This window comes from Antennarius striatus, chromosome 15 (assembly GCF_040054535.1).
Source record: "Antennarius striatus isolate MH-2024 chromosome 15, ASM4005453v1, whole genome shotgun sequence".
NCBI lineage: Eukaryota > Metazoa > Chordata > Actinopteri > Lophiiformes > Antennariidae > Antennarius > Antennarius striatus.
The window spans coordinates 940,307-968,270 of NC_090790.1; the positions used below are offsets into that span (position 1 = coordinate 940,307).

The window sequence follows — 27,964 nt, forward strand, 5'->3', positions numbered from 1 at the left end:
TTGTGTGTCTGGTTTCTTGTGTCTGGTTTGTTGTGTCTGGTTTGTTGTGTGTCTGGCTTGTTGTATGACTGGTTTTTGGGTGTCTGGTTTGTTGTGTGTCTGGTTTGTTGTGTGTCTGGTTTGTTGTATGTCTGGTTTTTCGGTGTCTGGCTTGTTGTGTGTCTGGTTTTTCGGTGTCTGGCTTGTTGTGTGTCTGGTTTTTCGGTGTCTGGCTTGTTGTGTGTCTGGTTTGTTGTGTGCCTGGTTTGTTGTGTGTCTGGTTTGTTGTGCCCTAACCGACCCTGATGCCTGTCTACATCTGAGTTTCGTCTTATACTTCCTGGGTGACTGGTTCTTGCTCCAATGTCACTTTGGCGTCATCAGAATCCAACTGAAAGCGATAGAAGAAATTTAGGGCAAAAATACACACGCTGCCATCTGTATACTCATAACAGAAAAACAAATGTCAAAATGCTGTCAGTTAACTACTCACACATTCAATGTCCAGGGGAGTGAAACCACACCTTGAAAGACACTTTGGTATAAGCATGGTGAGGAGGAGGAAGATGGGAAGACCCACGGATGCTTGAGTGAATTGTAAAGAAAACACAATGCATACACAGACCACCTGGATGGACGTGAAGATGTTTCTTCGGCATGTGGACACCTGAAGTGAACATAGGAATGTATTAATTGTATAATTAGACTGACGATAGCAGCACTTTTTGGCTTCCGATTATTTTAGTGACCACCGCTCGAAACAAGAATTTGTAATCTCATTGTCAACCACATCGCTTTGAAAGGCTTTCTGAATGAACTGTCTGTAACATTTGCACTTCATGTAAAGTAGAAAATATTTGAAATGTTGGATTCAATTTCTAATATCAATCAAAGATATTAAATAACACATTATAGAGTCAATCAAGATTATTATTATTATATTATTGTTACTACTATTATTATTAATAATAATAATACATTATATTAATGAAGTGAAAAGGTATCTTATAATTGATCAATTGTAATTGATACAGTTACATATGTTGTTTTGTTTATCACACAATCCTGAGAATCTTACTCTGGTGACATAGGGTGCATCAGGATGGTATTTCTTTGGGGTGAACATAAGCAGCCAGCGATGCCACAGCTGGATGCCACTGAGTGAGGTGACGCCCATGTAAAGAAATATTCCAAACAAGGTCGATGTTGGAATCCATTTAAGAATGGGCTCCATAAAAATGGACACACCTTGATGCAGATGAGGAGTCACATGATGAGGATACAACTTTATATTTCATGACATGCAGTGAGGTGACATAAGACAGAATCGTTAAATAGTACGTACCAACCAGCAGTGCCACCACAATGCCACTGATCCTCTGCTCTATCACCTTCTCAATCATAGGCTTTGGTCCTTTGGTCATGACGGTGAGGGCATTGGCGTGGATGATGGATCGCACCGTGGCAGCACTGAGCCACGGCAAACCCAACATTGAAGTACATCCTGCCATGGCAACTAAAATGAACAAATCCAAGTGGAATCCAGATCCTTTGACCATCTTCCGCTCAGGTTTGCTGATCATGAGGCTGTCAACAGGTGCAATATGAATCAAGTTTGATTAAACTGGGAAATATATTTTCTGACTTTGACAATTCTTTGAGTGATGTGATGTCGACTCACGTTGTAATCTGAGACTCCAGAAAGATGAGAATGAAGACAAATATAGCTGCGAGAATGGATGAAAACATCCCCCACACAGGGAAAGTCTTATGCTCTCCAAGGGGGTTGATTAGCCAGCCTCTTTTGGATGGGTTGGACACCATCAGACCTTTAGGAACCACCAGTTTCTGGAAGACAATTTTTTTCGGCTTAGAAATTCTCCTTTTGGTCACTGCTCTCCCCCCCACTCTTTAAGTGGCAGTACCATATAGAGGTGGAGGCCCAGTACTCCTCACATGTTTGGGTGTGCAAATGTAATTTCCCCACAGGGATCAATAAAGTAATGTCTTATCTTATGTCATGCCATCTAGAAATATTCACTCCACTGTATAGTCTTCTAGAGATAATGTGAAGCTTCGGGAGTGACTCAAATTTCTTGCATTTCACGTATAAATTCCCTTTGGTAATAACATACAAGCATTACCCTTTGATAATGCTTACATGTTAAACCGCAAGAGAGTTAGAAAATTAATAGAAAGATACTTAGTTGACAAATCTGGAGGACAGAAGCCTCGATTTGTTTCAACTTTGTTATACATATTTGTATGTAGAAGGACTGCAGATTTGATGTCGTAACACTTCCACTGAAAGAACATTAGGAAGTGAAACATGTTTCTATGCTATAATGAGCACAATTGATTAAAGCCAAAATGCAAACTTGACCCTTAAAATGTAAACAAAAATGTTTGCATGAATTCACATGAACTAGACTTGCAAATTGAAATTCATGAACTAACCTTTGTGCAGGTATCATTAATGATGAAATCCACAGCAGTCACGAGTACAATGGAAATAGGCACGGCAAAGTCCCCAATGAAACGTCTGATCTGGTAAACAGACACACAAAGAAACATGATTTAAGAGTTTTACATTTGAATAAAATGGCTTATGAATGAAGACACTGGGTTAATGTGTAACTATGAAGAAGTCTTTACTGAAACAGTGAATGGACATCATAATCTCCAGGAACTCACCATTCCAGGAAGAAAAGTGCCATTTTTGAACCGACGCAGAGAGATAGCAATGAAGAAGCACGCTAACATGAGGCACATGGACAGCAGGGCAGTGCTGGGATAAGGCGGTTTAATGGTGTTGACAACAACTGTTGTGTTGCCAGTAGCATTGTCATACTCAAGTTCCTCTACCACCTTTGGGAGCGAGGGATTTTCTAGAGTTGAATTTTCTTGATTGCAATTCATAAGCACTGGGTTGTCCTGAAATATCTAATGAGAAAACAGGGAAGATGAAAAAAGATTATAACCCGGATATGAGAAAATTCAGTACAATCACAAACATTTAATGTTTCCCATCTTTTTGGATGGATGCAGTATGTCAGTTGGGTGAAGATAGGTTTACCTTTACTAGCTTCTCAATGGCTTCTTTGATGGAGATGAGGACAATGAGGATGAACAAGATTTCCTGGGTGAATCTTGAGACATAACGCGTCAGGAAGCTGCAGTCAAAGGCTACAAACACCACCACGATGATAACCATCCACCAGCCAATCCACACTCTCGCTACAATGTACTCAATGTCCTCAGACTGACAGAACTGAATGAAAGACAAGAGAATAAGTTGAGTTTGGTATGATCATATGGACAAACCAAGCAAAACTGAAATTCAATCACAGATCCGGATAGGGTTCTCTGTATAACTTACAGTGAAGAGGGCTTCTTCAAACAGTAACAGAGGACCAGTGAAACCAATGCATAGGATGGGCTGAGCTGCAATAAAGCAGAAGAGGATCCCCTGAATGCTGGTGGAGATTAGGAGTTCTGGAACACCCATCATATTGTCCACCTTGTCAGCTGTAGTAGCAAAGACAACAAAAATATTTTATTATAGAATCTGTCTCTTATTATAACTCTACCATGTATGACCAATTAGTCATTCATACCGAGCAATCCTCCAAAGGTGATGGCAGATGATAGGGTGACAAAGTAGATAAAGATAACAGCACCAAGAACTCGGGGATTAAGAGCATCTGTGAAGTCACTCTTGTAGTGCTGGTAACGTTTCTTTATGTCTCGAATCATACCGCCAAACAGTCGACCAGTCCGGGACAGCGGGTCTTCAAAGTCAAAGTCAAAGTCAGCTTTATTGTCAAATGTACCATATATGCACGACATACAGCACAGATGAAATTGCAGTCCTCTCTAGACAGTACAACAGGCAGTACAACACAGGCAGTACAACACAGGCAGTACAAAACAGACAGTAGAATAGACGGTACCTTCAGATTGAGATGCACCTCCAGATGAACTATCACCTTCAGATTGACGTGCATCTTCAGATTGACTTGCACCTCCAGATTGACGTGCACCTCCAGATGAACGTTTACCTTCAGCTGGAGATGCACCTCCAGATGAACGTTTACCTTCAGCTGGAGATGCAACTCCAGATGAACAGTCACCTTTAGATTGAGATGCACCTCCAGATGAACCTTCACCTTTAGATTGAGATGCACCTCCAGATGAAATTTCACCTTCAGATTGAGGTGCACCTTCAGCTGGAGGTGCAGTAGAGTTAGAAACTAGGGAAGAAAAAAACAAATATTTGAATGCAACAATCCAATATTAACAAACAGGTCCACCAAAAAATGGAATTTTTGGATGTGATATTGGGTGTAATGAGTCTCACCACTACGAGGACTGGATTCCTGCCAAAACTCTGTATTGATGGATTGAAGTTTGTTTGTCGGTAGTTTAAAACTGGAGCTGATTGCAGAGATGAGTATCTCCCTTTCATCCGTGATTTCATTCAGTTGAATGAAAGTGATGCGATACGTGAAGTCGCGCACAGCGTCCATCAGCTTCCTGGCACTATTTGCCTGAATGGCTGCTTGGTTGAACACCTGGGTTGGTCATAGTGGAGGAGGAATAGAATCTTGACTGAATTTATACCACACAGCAGTAGTTAAGTTCACCTTCATTTAACTCAGCATCCCGTATTGACAAAATATTAAAATTGGTCTAATTTGTTTATTAAAGCTAGGTTTAGTCCCCACAGGATTTGGGACTCAATTGAGACTTTGGATTTGTGCATCCCTAAGGATCCTGGGAGCTATGTTGTCGGGAGTCTTGTACTCCTGGTAGGGTCACCCAAGGCAAACAGGTCTCAGGTGAAGGGCCAGACAAAGAATGGTTCAGAAGATCCCATGAAAAACGGAAAAGGGAAAAATGTGACCCTGCCCGGAGGAAACCCGGGGCCCACATCTGGAGCCAGGCCTGGACGGAGGGCCCGTCAGAAAGCGCCTGGTAGCCGGGTCTGCCGCGGGGCCCGGCCGGGCTCAGCCCGAAAAGGCAACGTGGACTCTTCCCACCCCTGTGGACCCACCACCCGCAGGGCAGACCGATGGGGTCGGGTGCGCTGCCATATGGGTGGCAGTGACGACAGGGGGTCACGACGGACCAGACCCGGGAGACAGAAGCTGGCTTTGGGGACGTGGAATGTCACCTCACTGGCGGGGAAGGAGCCGGAGCTTGTGTTGGAGGTGGAGCGTTACCAGTTGGATCTGGTGGGGCTTACCTCGACGCATAGCCTCGGTTCTGGATCCAAACTCCTGGATAGGGGTTGGACCTTGTTTTACTCTGGAGTTGCGTCAGGCGTGAGGCGCAGGGCGGGTGTGGGGATACTCACAAGCCCCCGGCTGAGCGCCAGTGGATGAGAGGGTCGCCTCCTTACACCTTAAGGCTGTGAGGGGGGAAACTCTGACTGTTATTTGTGAATACGCACCAAATATCAGTTCGGACTATTCAGCCTTCTTGGGGTCCCTAAATGGGGTCCTTGAAGGGATCCCTGCAGGGGACTCCATTGTTCTCCTGGGGGATTTCAATGCACACGTCTGCAATGATGGAGACAATTGGAGGGGCGTGATTGGGAGGAATGGCCTCCCTGATCTGAACCAGAGCGGTGTTATGTTGTTGGACTCTGTGGTAGTCACGGATTGTTCATAACTAACACCATGTTCAAACACAAGGATGTTCACAAGTTTACCTGGTACCAGAGCACCCTGGGTCGGAGGTCAATGATTGATCTTGTGATCGTATCATCTGACCTTTGACCGTGTGTTTTGGACACTCTGGTGAAGAGAGGGGTAGAGCTTCAACTGATCACCACCTGGTGGTGAGTTGGGTCCGTTGGCGGAGGAAACCTTTGGATAGACCTGGTAAGCCCAAATGAGTAGTGCGGGTGAACTGGGAACGTCTGGAGGAGGACTCAGTCCGCGAGGCCTTCAACTCCCACCTCCGAAGGAGCTTCTAGTGCATCCCTGTGGAGGCTGGGGGCATTAAACCTTAATGGTCGATGTTCAAAGCTTCCATTGCTGAAGCTGCAGCTGAGAGCTGTGGTCTCAAGGTCTTGGGTGCCTCAAGGGGCGGTAACCCTCAAACACCGTGGTGGACCCCGGTGGTCAGGGAAGCTGTCCGACTGAAGAAGGAGGCCTTCAGGGGCATGTTGTCCCTGGGGACTCCTGAAGCAGTTGCAGGGTACCGACAGGCCAAAAGGACTGCAGCCTCGGCTGCGATGGAGGCAAAACAGAGGGTGTGGGAGGAGTTCGGAGAGGCCATGGAGAAAGACTATCAGACGGCACCAAAGTTGTTCTGGAGGACTGTCTGGAGGACTGACACCTCAGGAGGGGGAAACGGGGGACCATCCAAGCTGTATACAGCAAAGATGGGACACTGTTGACTTCGACTGAGGAGGTTGTTGGTCGGTGGAAGGAACACTTTGAGGAACTCCTGAATCCAACTACCCCAACTGACCCGTCCTCTGTTGCAGAGGCAGAGCTGGAGGATGATGGGGGATCAGAGTCAATCTCTTGGGATGAAGTCATCGAGGTAGTTAAACAACTTCACGGTGGCAAAGCCCCGGGTGTTGATGAGATTCGCCCGGAAATGCTGAAGGCTCTGGGTGTTGAGGGGCTTTCATGGATGACACGCCTCTTTAACATTGCGTGGAAGTCTGGGACAATGGTGAAAGAGTGGCAGACTGGGTTGGTGGTTCCTCTTTTAAAAAAAGGGGAACCAGAGGGTGTGTGCCAACTACAGGGGCATCACACTCCTCAGCCTCCCTGGGAAAGTTTACTCCAAGGTGCTGGAAAGGAGGGTCCGGCCGATTGTCGAGCCTCAGATTGAGGAGGAACAATGTGGGTTCCGTCTTGGTCGTGGAACAACGGACCAGCTTTTTACACGCACAGGGATCCTAGAGGGGACTTGGGAGTATGCCCATCCAGTCTACATGTGTTTTGTGGACTTGGAAAAGGCGTACGATCGAGTCCCCAGGGATATACTGTGGGAAGTACTGCGGGAGTATGTGGTGAGGGGGGCCTCTCCTCAGGGCCATCCAATCCCTGTACACCCAAAGTGAGAGATGCGTTCGGGTTCTCGGCAGTAAGTCGGACTTGTTCCGAGTCGCTGTTGGACTTCGCCAGGGCTGCGCTTTATCACAAATTCTGTTTGTGATTTTCATGGACAGGATATCGAGGCGTAGTCGTGGTGAGAAGGGGTTACAGTTTGGTGGCCAGAGGATTGCATCGCTGCTTTTTGCAGATGATGTGGTCCTGTTTGCGTCATCAGCCTGTGACCTGCAGCGCTCACTGGTCCGGTTTGCAGCTGAGTGTGAAGCGGCGGGGATGAGGATTAGCACCTCCAAATCTGAGGCCATGGTCCTCAGCAGGAAGCCGGTGGACCGCCTTCTCCGAGTGGGGATGAGGTCCTTCCACAAGTGAAGGAGTTTAAGTATCTTGGGGTCCTGTTCACGAGTGAGGGAACAATGGAGCGTGAGATTGGACGGAGAATTGGGGCAGCAGGAGCGGTATTGCAGTCGCTTTACCACACTGTTGTCACAAAGAGGGAGCTAAGCCGAGAGGCAAAGCTCTCCATCTACCGTTCAATCTTCATTCCTACCCTCACCTAAAGTCATGAGCGATGGGTCATGACCGAAACAACAAGATCGCGGATACAAGCGGCTGAAATGGGCTTTCTCAGGCGGATAGCTGGTGTCTCCCTTAGAGATAAGGTGAGAAACACTGCTGTTCGCGAGGGGCTCAGAGTAGAGCTGCTGCTCCTTCGCGTGGAAAGGAGGTGGTTTGGACATCTGGTGCGGATGCTTCCGGGACGCCTCCCTAGGGAGGTCTTTCTGGCACGTCCAGCATGGAGGAGACCTCGGGGCAGACCCAGGACCAGGTGGAGGGATTATATCTCAACACTGGCCTGGGAACGCCTTGGGATCCCCCAGTCAGAGCTGGTGGATGTGGGTGGGAAGGGAAGTTTGGGGCTCCCTGTTGAAGATGCTGCCCCCGCCCCGCGACCCGACTACGGATAAGCGGTGGAAGATGGATGGATGGATGGATTTGTGCATCAAAGACTGAATATGAAATTGTCAAATGATAGCTATGCGTTCTGTTACTGTGTCACTGCTCACACATACATATCCAAGTTTGTTAAAAAAAGGAAAGGTCACTCACTTTATCAGCCAGAAGGGCTACCATAGCACGACCAGTCTCGTGGTAGTTCATATCACCCTCTGTGGGGCCCACCATGATAAAGACGAAGCGTACAGGGATTGAGGCAAGCACCTCACGTTCCTTCAGACGCACAAACGTAACTGTGGGTCTTTCCAGAAAGTCCAAAGCTCCTAGTTCAAACAGACAGAAATGTCAAACTCTTAAATAAGCCCACACACGTAGGCAAAGGAACACATGGAAACATGCAAGCAAACAACGTAGACACTAGCTCACCCACGAGCACCATGGAGGCCTCCACGAGGTCGGATCCGTCCGTCTGAGGGAACAGAGAATTAACAGAAGTGAGCCATTGTACATGTACAATGTATAATTTACGATTGACATTTTACAACCAAGCATTTGACAATTCATGATCACTGTCATGATCTTATCATTGTTATGACATCAGATCAAGGACAGATTGACATGAATTATCCATAAATGGATGATTTTACCCTTTCTTTGACTAAAAGCTTCTGCAGGTCCACCCCTTGAGACAAAGCTCGACTCTCCAGGTCATCTGATTGGCTTTGGGGAGAAAACAACATGTGTTACTGGGTGTTTTTGTGTCACACTGAAGAGTTAGTGACAGCATTGATAGATCATTTATTCCCTGCAGTCTTTCAACATCACTGGCGATTAGATATTAATGAATGAGATGAGATTAAATACTTTTGAAATCTGCTTCTGTCATGCTCCCAGTTCCAGTTTTCCCTCCTGTCCTCTGTATCCCGAATTCACTCCAACTCAATCCACTCATTCCTGTCACTTGTGTTGCTGCCGTCATCTCCACTCAGGCTCCACTCTACTCATGTTCTGCTCACCTCAGTTCGCTGCCAGGTTGTTAGTTACTCATCCTACTCTTCAGGTTTCTTCGACTTCCATGTTTGTTTCCTGAATTTTGCCTGTTTGATCGTTCCTTGCCTGATCTTCTGATTAGGATTTTGCTGATTAAAGCTATGAAAGTGGACTTCTCCCTGGGTGTTCTGTATTTGGGTCCAAAACACACCCATGACAGCTTTATTAATTTGACAAAAATGATTTATACTTTTCTTATATGTTAAAGTGAGAGTTACACTTCTGTCTACTATATTTTGAACTCAACAATCGAGGTTTGTGTTGTAGTAGGATGCAATTTCAAGGTATTTACAAAACAGTACCAGACTGTCACTCACTTAATCCTTCATGGTCAAATAAAGCCAGAGGTTTTAATGGTTAGTAAAACAATCTTTATGGCATCTCCAGCATCCATAAAGGTGGCTTTTGATGATAAAAGTGTTTCATATGTTATTTATGCATCATTTCACCGCGGCGTCCTGAGGGTGGTTAGACTTTGTACTTCATTATGTACTTGCAAATAGCTTTTCACCGGTGACCTGCTATGACATGAAAGTTATGAATTTGAGTTTTGATGTAACTCAGCAGCCTCAGTTGTTTTTTGAAGGCTGACTCTGAAGCATGCAGATCTTTTTAGTTTTAACTCGGCAGCACAGATATCTAAACACCAGTGAACACAATCATTATGTTGTGCTATCCGTGTGAAGAGTGGTAGTTTTGTTTTACCTGCATGCAGATACATACATGCACTCCTCTCTGCAGTAGGCTATATGGATAACATTGCTGAATTTGTGTTGGGGTGATTTTTCCTCTGGGTAAATCAATGTTTGTAGTTAGCGTAGTCGTTAATGTAGATTCTCTCTTCTTTAGGTCGAGGAAATGATAATAACGGTTTCATAGTGTTGGTTTCACTTGTCATGTGAGTTCCAGATCTTTATCTCCTTGAGGTCATCAATGCCTTGAGATTGACTAATGTTATATGCAGTATGTGCCAACAACTGTGGATCGAACTTATAGACAAACAGTAACGAAAAATGTTTTATTCAACATTTGTACAATGATTTTCTGAGCCAGGGATATGGACTGCAAACATAGATTTGTCAAATTTCCATGGTCACTTTGGCAATGTTGTTACTTTTATGTCATCAATAATCCATATCACAAACCCAATATACAGTAGCTGTATGTATATAACAGTTCTTTCGATTTGTCTTTATGCCTTATCCCCAACTGTCCTACCACTTCAGAGCCTACCGCTCATGCTTGCATCAGCTCATTCTCTTCACCAGATTTTCCCTTCTCACTACCTCCCCTTATTAGTCTCTCATTGTTGACTGAATACCAGCCCATTTTCATTCATTCCTTGCTAGGTTGTTGTAAGATAAGCTAAAATTTAAATGAAGTATATGTGTGTTTCTAAAGTGTCATAATCTACCTTAGAAGTGCTGCACCCGAATGTACTAACAAACACATCCTGTTCCGGTTAATCCCCTACTGCAGACAGCTACAACCTTGATGACGATTAGAATGTTCCAACATAGATAACCACAAGTTAACTCCCGACATGTAGAAAAACATCTTATTGTTCTTCACCTTGTGTGTGATCTAAACTGTTACGACGCCTGCGCGCGTCTTTGTCTAACCCTGCTCTATCCATTTTTTAATAAAAGAAAGCAGCCGGGTGGGACAGAGTCAGAGTCTACTTTGAATTGCACCAAGTCAAGTGCATCTCTTCTGTGTCTCTCCCTGCTGCAGCTGGTAAAACTTTAAAACCTCTCTGGGTGCCTTTGTCTGATGACCCTGGTCTAGCTTACAACAGTTTTTGAGTGAGTGTTCGAGATTTAGACCCAACAATTCTCCAATGGTCTGCTTGACCTCTGAGCATTTCTGAATTATGTTACACCTGACCTGCCTGTTTGTACTTTTACCTTATTATGCAGAATCAGAAATGTGATGTCCTGTTCCTTCATTTGCTAGTCTGACAGACTGTTCTGTTTTTAATCTCTGCTGTTATCTAAAAACTACGTAAAGTGAACTTTCTTCATCTGTTTTTGTGGCATGCTTTTGTATTCAAATCTGCCACGCAGCATCACAGTCATATTTCCCTGATGGGTCTGTAAGTATCTTTGTACATTGTGGGCTTTTCAGTGGTGCTGCTCTGAGTGTGGATGGTGCAGCTGGACACATTTGTGATATGGTTAAGCACCAAAGGAATACCGTATGTGACTGAATGCAGTATGACAAGCCAGTGCAGTGGTGTTCAGTCACCCCTGATAAACATTTATCCATGATTTATGACACAAAAAATAGCAATGGAAAGGTTAGAGTCTTAAACCAGACTCTGGCCCCAGAACTCATCTGGATAAATACCCTCTGCTGTGACTCTAGCTGTATCAGGTCGACGGACCTCAGCTGAACCAGTGGTCATTATTACAGAGGACTGAAAAGAGGATGAGAGCTTTGGTTTCTTCAGCTGAGTGTTTCAATCATTGCTGTTGCTTGTAAACAGCGACACGAGGACTAAATAATTATCTGATAAAACACTTAGTAATTGTGATGAACTTCTTTAAAAGCTCTATCAGTAGGAATATGTTGAATTGATTTGATTTTCCTGAGTAGCTTATGACCACCCCATTTAAAAATTGAAAGATGCTTCCAAACGAAAAATATCTACAGAAAAATAGCATACACTATAAAAATGGACCCAAGCAAAATAAACGCTCTTTTGGCTTTATTCTTAATCAAGCTCTTATTTTTTTCTCATTTTTCTTGCCTTATAGAACAAGCAAATGAAAACCTAGGAACCGAATGTCCTTCTAGAGAGAACTGAGTTCACTACATGACAGTGTTCACCTCTAATAAAGACCTAAGTAAACAGGCAGAGTGACTTGGTCGTCTGAGACGGTGTTTCATAATTAAAGGTTTGATGCTTTATATTCTGTTTAGCTTTCTCTTAGAAAGACACTGAAATCTTCCAGTGTCATTTGCAGCTTTGGATAACAGCATCAGCTGAAAGCCTAAATGTAGGTCATTTATGTTTGAGTCAGTGTTTGGTGATGTCTCAGAAGATACCTGCAGCTTTGAAGGAGAGATTGGAGCATGCGCTTTCGGTACCGAGGTCTGATCTCCTTCTTGTTAGCCATTTCAGTGACAATCTTCTCCGCCACGCTTTTCAAGGTCTTCTCTCCAAGGCTGAAAATTGTCACACCTATTGTGGAAAAAGATGTAAAAAAGAGAGTTCATGGTTCTGGTTTGTGGGGAGAGAGATAAAGACATAGTTTGAATTACATTACATATTTACATTACAGTAAATATCAAAACTTCAAAGTTTAGGCATCACTTACTGTATATGCTGATTATTGGTAAAGGCGAATGGCATTTTATTAAATCGGTCGTATTAATTTGTGGCAATGCCCCTCGTATTTATTTATTGTGCTTTTAATAATTTTAAAATAAAGAATAAAATAATCTGTTTTCTGGTATTTGTAAGGTGAAGTATAAGTGCCATTTTTCCTCTAGAGTAGAACTACAACATGAAATCCAATCAAAGTACAAATACTTAATGTGTTGACAATGATTTAATCAATGTTCCTCACAAACCTGTATTCAGGCTGCGCCACAGCTGGATGAGGCTCTTCAAGGTGGGGTAGGAGGTGTCTGAGGACTCCAACACCCCACCCTCGTGACCCTCCCCTGTCTCCTCCTCCTCGTTGACCATCTCTATCTCCTCCACTTCCATGTCCATCTGGAGGCACAGAGAAAAAAGCAAATATATGGACAAGAACATGAGACACAGGCATAATCCTACTTTTGTCCTCGAGGGACATTTAGAATCTGGACGGAGCATATTGTAAGAGGTTGCACGAAACAATTTTATCTGAAGTTAGATATTTTTATTATGTTGATTGAACTAATAATTTTTAAGTAAATTCAATTAAATTATATTCTGTAACTCCTCCAAAACTATTTTGAGTAGATTTAACACAAGTTTCCTTAGTAAATCCAATTAAATCCATTTTAAATGTACATAAGTAAATTATGTATGCTTTTCTAATTTTTATAATACATTTAAATCAATTAAGTTATTTAAATACTATCTTTCTTTATTCAGCTGATTGCAATGATATATTTTTAGCTATCATACATCACACAGAACCACAAAATGTATTTAGACAACCAACTTTAATATGAAACAAAAATTTAACATTGAACAAACCATACACAGTGGGCCACATCTGGAAAACAAAATGAAAACAAATCACATTAACCTTACCTTTCCACTTTCACAAACACCAAAGAAAACAATTGTGGCCAAAGAAGTTTTACAGTTCAACACTAACTTTGTTCTTTAGTCCAAGGACTTTGGGGGAAAACTTGTCCCCATCCATTTCCGTGAGAACTTTTTGAACAAATTTGTCATAGCGTCTTAGTTCCATGGGGTAGGCCAGGTTCAATGGGTAGATCACTCCAAGCATCACTGCACAAGCCTGGGCTGTAGAACCAATGTTGTCCAGGATGATTTCTCCATCAACATAAATTCCTATATAATCACGATCTCCAGGATCTCCATTCTCCTTGCCGATGACGTAAATGCCCATGGCTCACTTCTGCATGGCAGTCAGGATGGCATTTCCTTCGACGCCCTGTATATTTTAAGTAAATAGGAGAAAAGGGAAACATTACAATGCTTTGCCACAAATAAACATTTTTACAATACATTGTACATTTTCTGATTTCAATCAGGGCACTGTCAATTTGTGCATCAAGTGTTTTATTGGCACTGTGTGTTCCAAGGTGTAGTTTTGTGCTTCACCTCTATGGCTGGCTCTATCGTATAATCAACAGGGACAAAACATCTTACTGTACTGACTTGGACAAGAAACATCACTACATGTCATTCATTCATTTTTTTGTACCTCTGTATCCGCCATAGCGGGTCACGGGGAGCCTATCTCAGCTGGCATAGGGCGTGAGGCGGGGTACACTCCGAGCACCACGCCAGTGCACCGCAGAGCCACAGACAAAGACATACAACCACACACACACTCACTCCTACGGGCAATTTGGGACGGGCCAATTAACCTGAAGCGCTTGTTTTTGGAGGGGGGAGGAAGCCGGAAAACCCGGAGGGAACCCACGCAGACACGGGAAGAACATGCAAACCCCGCACAGAGCGGGACTCGAACCCCGGTCCGCCGTGTTGTGAGGCGACAGCGCCACCCACTGCGCCACCGCAACCTAAGCCACTATGGTGACATTCCACGTCCCCAAAGCCAGCTTCTGCTGCCTGGGTCTGCTCTGTTGTGACCCCCTGTCATCCTTGCCACCCATATGGCAGCACACCCGACCCCATCGATCTGCCCTGCGGCTGGTGGCTCCACAGGGGTGGGGTTTTTACATGTAAATATGTAAAATATGTGTCTTACATTAATGATTGAAGCTTTACTGAAACAGAATATATTAAAGCACACATATAGACAACAATGAATGAAGAGTTACCTCTTGTAAGATCTGCAGATGTTTAGCTAGTTTCTGGCTGATGACACCTCCTTTTTTCTGGAAAACTGCTGTCAGCTGAGGCTGAAGACTGTCCAACCGTGCCATGAAGGTTGTCTGGATGTGTTGTAATTCAATTAAATTCATCATTTATCTTTTGCACATAAAAAATTGGCAGAAGACAAAGAGAATATGCTCAGTTATTCACGTAATGGTGATTCTCGTAATACACATAGTGGAACTGCACATTGAAAATTTCTAAAGTTACAAGATCCCTAAACAAGGCCTCTAGGACCTTTTCAAGTGTAACTCCTGACATCTTCAGACCTGCACAGTAAAGCCAAATGAATGTAAGACAATGAGGACAATGTAAAGTTGCTGAGAGTCCAATAAACAGCACAGATTTTACGTTTTTTGCAAGATGTGCCGAGCGGATTACAAATCTCAAAATCATCCACATACAAATTACGTAACACTCTCATTTGGCCCCCTGATAAAAAACTGTTTTCTTTAAAAAACAAACCAACCCGGTAAGACCTGCATATCACTTATTTTCTTTATTGGTCTGATGTGATACCACTGTCGAATAATTTAAGAATGTGACAGTCTGTGAAAAGCTGGTGCAGAACTTTTAATACTGGAACATATTGCGATGTTCTTTTGCCTTTTTCATTCAGTATATATTCTGTGGGTTCTACAACCTTGAAATTGTCTATGTAGTATTTTTTGCGCTTTAACGATGTTACCAAGGAACATCCTTTACCAATTGACTTGCATATGGGATTAGATACACAGACAGCGGATGCAAGTTCTTTAATGACAGTTTGATCAACTTGCAGGTTGTAACTACTGAGCGTGTCTTGTATCACATCCGTTGTACTACACACAGAAATGCTGTACTCAACAAATACTGAAGTTCTTTGAGCAATTCATCAATTGCAGCACTTGGCACATGAAAAATATTTTCTAGTTTTAATAATAATGCTGCAACTTTTTGTTGAATTATATCTGTCTAATCCTTTGTTGTATTCAAATCAACATTAGGCTCGCTGTTGTCACAGCATTCCTCATTGTCTGAACCACCAGGCTCTACAGTTTCAGTCACAGGAAGTCCATGGACTACACCAGTGATCTCCAACTCCCGGTCCGCAGACCGGTACCGGTCCGTGGGTCATTTGGTACCAGGCCACAAAGAAAGAAAAAAATAATTTGCATTACTTACCGGTACGTTTAATTTATTTCGGAGTCTGAAAGATGTTTTATCACATGACACATCACATGACAGGTCATCAACCATTACCCCTAAATTAAACGTCCACAATTGCGCCAGTGTTCTGGATTAAAGTCAAGGCAGCTAATCCTGAGATCGAAAACCCTGTTTCCATTTCCAACCTTCTGTCTTTGTGAAACGGGATTTTCTGCAGTGACCGTAATGAAAACCAAACTGCGGAGTAGACCGGACGTCCGAAACACACTTCAGGTGTCATTGGGCCTATTTCACGAAGGCAGGGTTAACCTACCCTGAGGTAAACCTGTGGTTCTGGGTTGCTTTACCCTGAACTTGGAAAAACCAGGGATTTCAGTTTCACAAACGCGGCTCAGGGTTAGTTTTTCTAACCCAGAGTAAATTGACCCGCAGTTTAACAGACATGACAACTTGAAAAGAAGCCATCATCAATGGAGCCCCAATTCATCGATTCACCATGACGACGTACGAGATGCGTACCGCAACGCTATACGGAAGTCGGAGTACAGATTTTAATTTATGAATAGAAAGACTTTGAGGAAATTTTCAGAAGAAAGAGAAAAGCGTTGCAGCTGCAAAGAGCGAGATGTCGTGGGAGTGAATTGCTGCTCAAGTCGATGCGTAAGTTCTAAGTCCGTTGCACTCACGGTAAAAATACGGAAGTAAACGGCTTCAAGAATAGTTTATTAATTAATTTTATTTAGGTGCGGTCCAGTGGGGGGAGAAGGGCACGTCACCAGCTGAGAATGAAAATAAAAACATCATTCACATGGGTCAGACTTCATCATCTCGTTATGGATCCTCTCATCCTCATTATGTTTGATATTGTACAATAAATATTAAGTGGACGTTTGACTGTTCAGTTGTTTCATCGCCAACGTAACGCTTTTTTTCACGCACATAAATGCGCTGTCATCTACAGTATATCAATAAGGAAATACATTAAAACGTTTTATTGTTGTGTAGATAAAACAGTAAATCAGCATATGCACGTTACAAAAACAGTTGAGAAGGATATTCACACCATTGCGTTCACCGATATTGTCTAAGAACTGAAATCAAGAGCTGACATGTAGCTCGTGTGATACAGTAATAGCCAAAACTGCTTTAGTTCTTACATCAGTGGCCGTGGCATTGTACTGCTTATAACCGCCTTAAGGTATTCCAGGTTTTATTTTATGTCTGTTTTAGTCACATGATACACACAGGAGTTAATAATGATTAAGAAAAAGAAAGAAATTAACAAGAAATTTAAGAAAACAAAGGTGGGATAATATTTTATGTTACTGATTGTTCTCTTCCCATTACTTCACATTCTGGTGGAATACAGAGTGTGACATTTATACGCTACTGAAGTATTAACAAATTCTCATCCTTTTTTAACAGAGCATGGATGGACAGTAGCAGAAGGGTCCCAACTGCACAGACTATCACAGTGAAGTAGACGCTCAGTGACCACCAGCGGTTCATTCTGTGAAATTCATATGTAACTATGTTTTATTGTCCTCCTCATGTACTGTATTCCCATCTATCTGCTAAAGAGGTTTATAGAATTCACTTTCTAAAGAAATACTGAAAATAGAAATGCTTTACTAGGACCTCCAGATTAGGAGGACAGATCTGGACATAGAGATACTGGAGCACAAGTTAGAGGTGGGTGATGGTCACAGGTGAATCATGTTAACTATTAGAATGTAAAGTATTGTAACGATACAAAAACTAACTCTGTATTTGTCAGAAATAAAGATTACCACAGGAAATGTGTATTGTATGTTTTTATTGCCCGTTGTGATGGTGGTGATGGTGACTCTGAGATGATTCTGGCAGATGGTGTCTGTCACTGCTCTGCAGTCCTGGATAGCAGGAATCATCCTGAGGTGTCGTAGGCTCTCTCCTGTAATGTATAGTGTATTCATTAGAATGGATTACACAATGAAGACAAGCAAATTATTGTGCAAATCTGTAGATTACTGACCACATTACAGTCTGCTGCTCAGGTAAGAACATACAGTATACACAAGAGTCAGGAACAGACCCAGACCTCCATGTCAGAAATGTAGTTGCAGCATCACATGATCTGGACAGATGTTTGTTTGTCTATGATGCAGTCTTGAACGTGTTGAAACAATGTTCAGTCTACATGTACCTAAATGGGAATGTGGGTACCATCTGTGCAGCCAATTACATTGGGAAATCCTAAAGGAAATTAAAGTTAATAATCCAATTCTGAGGTTGTAGCACAATGTTATTAACAGAATATCATTTGAAATTAATTTATCAGATTTCTACATTATTCACCTTCAATCCTGTGGAACTCCTCCTTGATGATTCTGATGGGTTATCTCCAAGGAAATAGAAAAACTGGGGTACAAGTTTCAAGGCGAGCTGCACTGAGCATCTCTCACATTGTATAGAGAAATTACCGTTTGCATATAAAAAATAAAGAACTGACCGGACCACTACCTACACACAGCACTGCTGCAGATGTGAGGATGGATCAGTATCTATCAGTATGATCGGTACTGACCGATCATAAAGAGAACTGTCCGACAGGATATGACAGGACATCTGAACGCGATACAAAAAAAAATTAAAATCTCTGAATGCAGAAACTCCATCAAGGGGTTCCTCGTCAAACGGACATGCTATGTTCACCTCTGAAATACGGAGTTATTTATAAAACCTTACTTTGGTCAGACTCTCCGTCCAACAGAACCAGGAAATGCGGCGGTGAAAGGGGGCGGAGTCAGAGGAAACCCTGGGTTTGTGGAATAAAACCTGCTACCGACCACGTTATGTTCAGATAGCCTGTTACTGTGGTAACAAACCCAGAGGTTCACTTTACCTCGCGTCATGAAACAGGTCAGGGTTACTGCTCTAACTCTGGGTTAACTTACCTCCCTTTGTGAAAATGAAAGCCCTGGTTTTCCCTGATTTCAGGGTTAACTCACCCTGGTTGTCCACTAAACCTGCTTTTTGAACGGCCCATGCTGTTACCATTAACTGTCAAAACAGTAGTATATGACAAATCATTCCAGAAGTGCACCTGGACACCACAACAGAAACGAACACAACTCTTCCACCCTGCCCCCATCATGCACCCCTCTGCTGACCAGCAACCCTTACTGTAAGTACTTGGACACCTCCTGCTCATCCATCCCTGTTTTAATCACCACTAGACACACCGTCAAACGGACTTCTATCAATCAATCAATCAAGTTTTATTTATATAGCGCTTAATCATGGCAGCACACATTTCAAAGCACTTTAACAGACAGAGAAACCCAACTGAACCCTCCAGAGCAAGCATAAGCGACAGTGGCGGGGAAAAACTCCCTCGATGAGGAAGAAACTCCGGGCAGAACCCAGACTCTTTTGGGCGGCCATCCGCCTCGACCGGTTGGGTGGAAAAGAAATCAAAGGAAGATAAGAACAGCATCAGAGAGAGAAACAGAGAGAGAGTGAGACAGGCCAGAGAGAGACAGTATCAATATGGTAAGGGTTGATAAAGTCAAGGCACAATTACAGCTGTGTGGATGACTGTATGGAGGAAGGAGGAGGAAAGGAAGCAGGACCCCAGCCGATGGATAGTTGAGGGGTGGTACTGGTGGGCTTGGAGGAGAAGGTCCACAGCACATGGAGAGATGGGGGTGATACTGGTGGGCTCGGAGGTGCAGGTCCACAGAGGAAGGTCCACGGCGGCTGGGCGGATGAGGGGTGGAACAGTAGGATGACACCAAGGAAGAGAGGCAGCAGGACCCCAGTTGATGGTTAGGTGAGGGGTGACACCGTTGTTTGGGAGGTGTAGGTCCACAGCAGATGGTCCACAGCGGATGGGTGGATGACGGGTGGAACAGTATGGTGGCGCAGAGGAAAAAGGAAGCCGGACCCCAGCCGATAATTAGGTTAGGGGTGGTACTGGTGGGATGGGAAGAGCAGGTCCATAGCAGATGGGCAGATGAGGGGTGAACCTGAGAAAAACCTGGGAGAACATAGAGCACAGAGACTCCAGAGAAGAAGTTTAGTTAGTACAGTGTGATTGGAGACTTGGAGAGTGAGATCAGAGAGGAGGAGGAGTAACAGGGATGGTTGGAGAGAAGGGGGAGGAGAGAGGAACTCAGTGAGTCTGGATGTTGAGTCTCCAGCAGTGTAGGTCTATATGAAAATAAAAGTAGTAAGTAACCTAAGTTGCCATTAATTGTAAAATTTATGAAAAAGAAAAGTTTTAAGTCTAGTCTTCAATAGTGAGAGGGTGTCTGCGCCCGAACTGAGGAGGGAGGTGGTTCCACAATAGAGGGGCTTGATAGTAAAAGGCTCTAGCCCCCGTCCTACTTTAATAAATTCTAGGAACCACCAGTAGGCCAGTATGTTGAGAGCGTAATGTTCTAGATGGATTATAAGGAACTAAAAGTTCCTTCAGGTAGGTCGGTGCCTGGCCACAAAGGGCTTTGGAAGTGAGGAGGAGTATTTTAACATCTATCCTAGCTTTCACAGGAAGCCAGTGCAGAGAAGCCAGCACAGGAGAAATATGGTCCCTGGCACTGGTCCTGGTCAGAACCTGGTCTCTGGCACTGGTCCTGGACAGAACACGGGCGGCAGCATTCTGAATTAGTTGAAGAGTCTTCAGCGACTTTTTGGGGCCGCCTGAAAAAAGTGCGTTACAGTAATCTAGTCTGGAAGTGATGAAAGCGTGGATTTATTTCTCTGCATCACTCCGTTTTAAAATATGCCTGATTTTAGCAATGTTTCGGAGATGGAAAAAGGCCGTTCTAGAAACCTGCTTAATGTGTGTGTTAAACCAGAGATCCTGATCAAAGATGACACCTAGGTTCCTCGCAGTGGTTTTGGCCTCAAACGTGATGCCATCCAAGGTTATTGTATCACTTGGCACTACATCCCTAACAGTTTTTTGGCCGAGCACAACAACCTCAGTTTTATCAGAATTGAGATGCAAAACGTTATTCGTCATCCAATCTTTAATCCCTTTGATACACGCCTGTAATTTGCACAACTGGCTGACTTCATCAGGTTTAATCGAGAGATATAATTGTGTATCATCGGCATAACAATGGAAGTTGATGGAGTGTTTCCTTATCAAATTACCCAGAGGAAGCATGTACAAGATAAACAGTATTGGACCAAGAACCGAGCCTTGAGGAACTCCATAACTAACTGCAGTTGACTGAGAGGAGTTGTTATTAACGTGAACAAACTGGGAACGGTCAGTTAAATAGGACTTAAACCACATCAGTGCTGATCCCTTAATACCAATTGTTTGGTCCAGTCGTGCCAGAAGAATATTGTGGAATTGCAGAATACATCGTAACAATATCAAGACTGTACACAGACACAGACCACCAACAAGGAATCCATCCCCCCACACCACCCGGCACATGGCACTTCTTAATGTCCGTTCTCTTTTAAACAAATCATTTCTTATTAATGACCAAATGTAGCCACAAGAGGACACAAGCCAGTGTCTTATTGTGCCGGTCCCAAGCCCGGATAAATACAGAGGGTTGCGTCAGGAAGGGCATCCGGCGTAAAAATTTTGCCAAATCAAAGATGCGAATCAAACCTATGACTTCCATACCGGATCGGTTGAGGCCCGGGTTAACAACGACCGTCATCGGCGCTGTTGACCTACAGGGTGCCGGTGGAAATTGGATTACTGTTGGTCGAAGAAGGAGGAAAGTGCGTTAGCTCAAAGAAAGAGAAGAGGAACACCAAGAGTATAGGACTAAGAGTAGGGACGTTGAATGTTGGAACTATGACAGGAAAAGGTAGAGAGTTGGTTGACATGATGCAGAGAAGGAAGGTAGACATACTGTGTGTACAGGAGACCAGGTGGAAAGGTAGCAAGGCTAGAAGTTTAGGAGCAGGGTTCAAGTTGTTCTTTCATGGTATATATGGGAAGAGAAATGGAGGAGGAGTTATCTTGAAGAAGGAGTTTGTTACGAATGTCCTGGAGGTAAAAAGAGTGTCGGATAGAGTGATGAGTCTGAAGCTAGAAATAGAAGGTGTGATATTCAATGTTGTTAGCGGGTATGCTCCACAGGTAGGATGTGAGCTGGAGGAGAAGGAGAAATTCTGGTCGGACCTTGATGAAGTGATGCAGAGCATACCTAGAAGTGAGAGAGTTGTCATTGGAGCAGACTTCAATGGACATGTTGGTGCAGGAAACAGAGGTGATGAGGACGTGATGGGCAGGTTTGGTATCCAGGAGAGGAACGCAGAAGGACAGATGGTAGTTGACTTTGCAAAAAGGATGGAAATGGCTGTAGTGAATACTTTCTTCCAGAAGAGGCAGGAACATAGAGTGACCTATAAGAGTGGAGGTAGGAGCACACAGGTAGACTACATCTTGTGTAGACGGTGTAACCTGAAAGAGATCAGTGACTGCAAAGTAGTGGTAGGTGAGAGTGTAGCCAAACAGCATAGGATGGTGGTGTGTAGGATGACTCTGGTGGTGAGGAAGATCAAGAGGGCAAAGGCAGAGCAGAAGACGAAATGGTGGAAGCTGAAAAAGGAAGAGTGTTGCATGACTTTTAGGAAGGAGTTAAGACAGGCTCTGGGTGGTCAGGAGGTGCTTCCAGATGACTGGACAACTACTTCTAATGTGATCAGGGAGACAGGTAAGAGAGTACTTGGTGTGTCATCTGGAAGGAAAGTAGATAAGGAGACTTGGTGGTGGAATGAGGAGGTACAGGAGTGTATACAGAGAAAGAGGTTAGCTAAGAAGAAGTGGGACACTGAGAGGACTGAGGAGAGTAGACAGGAGTACAGGGAGATGCAGTGTAAGGTGAAGGTAGAGGTAGCAAAGGCCAAACAAGAAGCTTATGATGACTTGTATGCTAGGTTGGACAGTAAGGAGGGAGAGACTGATCTATACAGGTTGGCAAGACAGAGAGACAGAGATGGGAAGGACGTGCAGCAGGTTAGGGTGATTAAGGATAGGGATGGAAGTCTATTGACAGGTGCCAGTAGTGTGATGGGAAGATGGAAAGAGTACTTTGAAGAGTTGATGAATGTGGAAAATGAGAGAGAACAAAGACTAGAAGAGGTGACTGTTGTGGACCAGGATGTAGCAAAGATTAGTCAGGATAAAGTGAGGAGGGCACTGAAGAGGATGAAGAGTGGAAAGGCAGTCGGTCCTGATGATATACCTGTAGAGGTTTGGAAGTGTCTAGGAGAGGTGGCAGTAGAGTTTCTGACTGGGTTGTTCAACAGGATCTTAGATAGTGAGAAGATGCCTGAGGAATGGAGGAGAAGTGTGCTGGTGCCCATTTTTAAGAACAAGGGAGACGTGCAGAGTTGTGGCAACTACAGAGGAATAAAGCTGATGAGCCATACAATGAAGTTATGGGAGAGAGTAGTGGAAGCTAGACTAAGGGCAGAAGTGAACATTTGTGAGCAGCAGTATGGTTTCATGCCAAAAAAGAGTACTACAGATGCAGTATTTGCGTTGAGGATGTTGATAGAGAAGTATAGAGAAGGCCAGAGGGAGCTGCATTGTGTTTTTGTAGATCTGGAGAAAGCTTACGACAGCTTGCCCAGAGAGGAACTGTGGTATTGTATGAGGAAGTCTGGAGTGGCAGAGAAGTATGTTAGAGCGGTGCAGGACATGTATGAGGACTGTAAGACAGTGGTGAGGTGTGCTGTAGGTGTGACAGAGGAGTTCAAGGTGGAGGTGGGACTGCATCAGGGATCAGCTCTGAGCCCCTTCTTGTTGCTATGGTGATGGACAGGCTGACAGACCAGGTTAGACAGGAATCTCCATGGACTATGATGTTTGCAGATGACATTGTGATCTGTAGTGAGAGCAGGGAACAGGTGGAGGAGAAGCTAGAGAGGTGGAGGTTTGTCCTGGAAAGGAGAGGAATGAAGGTTAGCCGCAGTAAGACAGAGTACATGTGTGTGAATGAGAGGGACCCAAGTGGAAGAGTGAGGTTACAGGGAGAAGAGATCAAGAAGGTAGAGGATTTTAAGTACTTAGGCTCAACAGTCCAGAGCAATGGAGAGTGTGGAAAAGAAGTGAAGAAGTGTGTCCAGGCAGGATGGAACGGGTGGAGGAAAGTGTCAGGTTTGATGTGTGATAGAAGAGTTTCAGCTAAAATGAAAGGAAAGGTGTACAAAACTGTGATGAGACCAGCGATGTTGTTTGGTCTAGAGACAGTGTCACTGAAGAAAAGACAGGAGACAGAGCTGGAGGTAGCAGAGATGAAGATGCTGAGGTTCTCTCTGGGAGTGACCAGGAAGGATAGGATCAGGAATAAGTACATCAGAGGGACAGCACATGTTAGAGGTTTTGGAGATAAAGTCAGAGAGGCCAGACTGAGATGGTTTGGACATGTCCAGAGGAGAGATAGTGAATATATTGGTATATTGGTAGAAGGAGAAGGAGAGTTTTGAACTGCCAGGCAGGTGGCCTAGAGGAAGACCAAAGAGGAGGTTTATGGATGTAATGAGGGAAGACATGAAGGTAGTTGGTGTGAGAGAAGAGGATTCAAAAGACATGGGTTGGATGGAGGGAAATTGATTCGCTGTGGCGACCCCTGAAGGGAAAAGCCGAAAGGAAAAGAAGAAGAAGACTGTTTTGGGTACATAACCCCCAACCCCTGTGGTGCCAACTTGAACTGAGGTCATATGTGTCATGCTCTCTCCCGGATCTCCTCTTCTCATCACTTCTGAAATCTCCCTCCCTTTACACAGACAACCAAATTGTCTGTAACTCTGAAAATCTGGTACCAATTCAGGCGTCATTTTAAGTTATTCTTTCCCTCAACGCTTATACCAGTAACCCATAATCATCTTTTTCCACCCTCTTTTCAAGATGTTGCATTCCAGTTGTGGGAGAGAAACGGTATACGACTTTTAATGACTTATACGTAGGTGGAGTCTTTGGTAGTTTTACAGAACTATCTGCTTCACATAAATTGCCTAAGACACACTTATTCCTATATTTGCAATGTAGGAACTGTGCCTTTAAAACGTTTCATGGTTTCCCCACCAAACCCTCTACGCAGCCATGGGAGGACAGCGCTACCCACTGCGCCACCGTGCCGCCCGCAGAATTTTACTTAATTAGAAATCACCACAACCCCCCCTTGTATCTGTTTGGTTGAAATACATTGTTTGTTTGTTTTTAAATTAGAAAAAAATAAATGTATGCTACGTGGGGAGACAAGGAGATTTTTTAAGCAGTGGTATTCTTTTATACAATATTTTACAGATTTACAAACCCTCCCATAATCTGAATTTTTTTTTCTATAGACCTAGCATGTATAGGACATAATGTATATCAATTATTGGGCAATGTTAACCCTTTAACTAAGGGCCACTGTTTTCCAGATTTTGCCATATACCATCTTGTGGCTGTTATGTAACAACCTACTAATGTAATCTGTTTTAATTCATCTTTTGTTTTTATTTATTGTTCGCTGCTGTTGTTGTTATTTTTTTGGGAGGGTTTTTTTTTGGTAATGTTGTATGTGTATCTGTATATTTGTGTGATAGGCTCACCTTTATCTCGCACATGAGTTGTGTTATTATCGTGAATTTGTGAACCTGTTATGTGAAGGGAAAGGGAAGGGGCGGTTGGGATTTTATTTTATTTTTTCCCTTTCTCTGATTTACATTATTGTACAAACTCTTTTCATAACTTCGAAAATTAATAAAAATACCTTGCAGAAAAAAAAATCTACAAATGAATGCAAGCTGTCTTTCCGACTTTTGTGAGACTTGAATGTACTATATAAGTTGGTTTTGAATTTACAGCCTTTAAACATACAGCTGACTGTCTCTTTGTTTTTTAGATGATGGTTTACATGTACAAATTAATCATGCTCAGTTCCAAGTTCAGTAAAGCCACAGAGTTGGCAGGAAAATGTAAATTTGTCAGAGTGCTTTAAGACATTACTATGACTCCTTGACAGGTGTGTCAAAAGTGAATTCCAAGTCTTAAAGATGCATGGACAAGCCGGGTGTATACACTTAATATGATGGCCACGCCCAAAATGACTATGCTTTCTCTGTTTAAGATATTGTGAGCATCTAGACACTTCAGCACCACAATCTTTACATTGCCACAAACTAGACAAACACAGAAAACTGTAGAAGAAAAAGACATTAAGCAAACATTTCTTTAAGTATTTAAGTCACAGCGTCACCAAAAACCTTAATCCAGAAAAAAGTGCTTTGTAAATTTGTAACTTGTATCTCGAAAATACTTAATGTGAGGGAATGTAATAATAAAAGAGAGTAATGCTGTTCAAACATACTAATATGGTGTTACCGTACAATTGGAAAAGCAATGACATAGAATCATACAGTACAGTCCCTTAAAACCACTACATGTGTATGGGAAATCATCAGGACACCTTATTGGCAACCTGCTGAACAATTTTAAATAACACAGCATTCCCAGTTTCAACTATCCTTTGCTAATGACCATGGTGAGACCTTGACAGACATGCCACACACTTACCCACACCTAAATTTGATTTCATTCCCTGCACAATTGGCAGTTTTATTGATGAAATTAATGTCAAATTTAAACTGATCATTGCATGACTTACTTAAAGAATGTAGAGGTCCGAAGCTTGATTCAGATGTGTAAACCTGCCAAATGTAAACACAATATAAAAATCATGTTATCAACATTGTGTCTATAAAGAAATTTTAAGATAATTATTGAGTAAAATATGACTAAAAATGTCTACATCTCAACTATGCCTTAGCACGACTGAAATATACATCAGATAACAGGTTAAAGTTAAAGAAAAGAGATGCTGTTATTTATTCACTACTAGATTACAGATTACTCTCTATGTGCTATACTTCATATGAATATTATAGATCACCTCATCGCATTCAGATATTGCATAATTTTAAAAATTACCCGTATTGGCCCGAATATAAGACGACCCTGATTATAAGATGACCCCCTCTTTTTCAAGACTCAAGTTTGAAAAAACATTTTTTGAACACCAAATTTAATTTCAAGACTCTGCCCCATTTATCACCATCATCCTGAAGTTTGCATCATAACTTCTCCTCAGCTGCTAACCTGGCCGATTTTCCACCCACTTTTCTCCAGATTGTCGCTACGTTTCTCCGTTTTCTCTTCTCTTATTTTCTTCTCTTTTCTTTCTTACCACTATTTTTATTTTTCTTCTTCGCGCTACCGCTGTTTTTATTTTTCTTCTTCGTGACAGGGGTTCCTTTGGCCTGGGGAGATTAGTTCAGCATTTGCTTTAGATTCCCAAAGTGTGGTGCGCGCACCCCCTTAGGTGCGTGAGCTGCCGCTAGGGGGTGCGCGAGTGTAATGGCAGCTGAGCACCTTGAAATACAGTCATTTTCATATTACCACCGCTATAACCGCTGCAGCGGGTCATGGGGAGCCGGAGCCTATCTGAGTGGTATAAGGTGTGAGGCGGGGGACACTCCGGGCACCACGCCAGTGCACCGCGGAGCCACACACAAAGACATACAACCACGCACACACACACTCACCCCTGCGTACTAGCTTGTTGTGATAGCAGCAACAATAATATGCCGACATGCATAACTGGTTGAAAACGGGCAGTCTGTCCGGTATTAAATCTGGGATAAATGAAAGAGGACAGGATACATGCCACATACAGAAGTACTCCGATGACACCGCGATAGTGGCATGTATCCGGGAGGGTGATGAGGGGGGGTACAGGGCATTGGTGGCTGACTTCGTGGAGTGGTGCCAACAGAACCAGCTCCAGCTCAACGTCTCCAAGACAAAGGAGATGGTGCTGGATTTCCGGCGGGCACCTCCCTCTCCACAGCCGGTGATCATCAATGGCAGTGAGGTGGAGGTGGTAGAAAACTATAAGTACCTGGGACTGCAGCTAGACAGCAGACTGGACTGGTCACTCAACTCCAACTGTGTGTACAAGAAGGGGCAAAGCAGGATGTACTTCCTAAGGAGGCTGGCCTCCTTCAACATCTGTCCTAAGCTCCTTTTCATGTTCTATCAGTCCGTAGTCTCCAGTGTGCTGTCATACGCCATTGTGTGTTGGGGTGGGGGGGCCAGGAAAAGAGATATGGACCGTCTGAACAGACTCATCCGCAGAGCAGGCTCAGTGGTCGGGCTGAGCCTGGACTCTGTGGAGACGCTTCTGGAGAGCAGGACCATGTCTAAAATTAA

The 27,964-nt window shown here is 43.5% G+C and overlaps 1 protein-coding gene across 1 annotated transcript; it reads right to left on the bottom strand.

Moving 5' to 3' along the window:
- Window positions 1-292: 292 nt before the first annotated feature.
- On the bottom strand, window positions 293-13,639 carry LOC137608795 (band 3 anion exchange protein-like). Its single transcript, XM_068335376.1, is given in 18 exon segments — window positions 293-370; window positions 473-646; window positions 1,058-1,227; window positions 1,325-1,566; window positions 1,661-1,827; window positions 2,437-2,526; window positions 2,674-2,922; window positions 3,056-3,250; window positions 3,359-3,507; window positions 3,597-3,770; window positions 4,203-4,232; window positions 4,340-4,553; window positions 8,166-8,335; window positions 8,439-8,481; window positions 8,660-8,732; window positions 12,114-12,249; window positions 12,642-12,786; window positions 13,382-13,639. Coding segments are annotated over 18 exon segments (2,757 nt in total).
- Window positions 13,640-27,964: the final 14,325 nt, after the last annotated feature.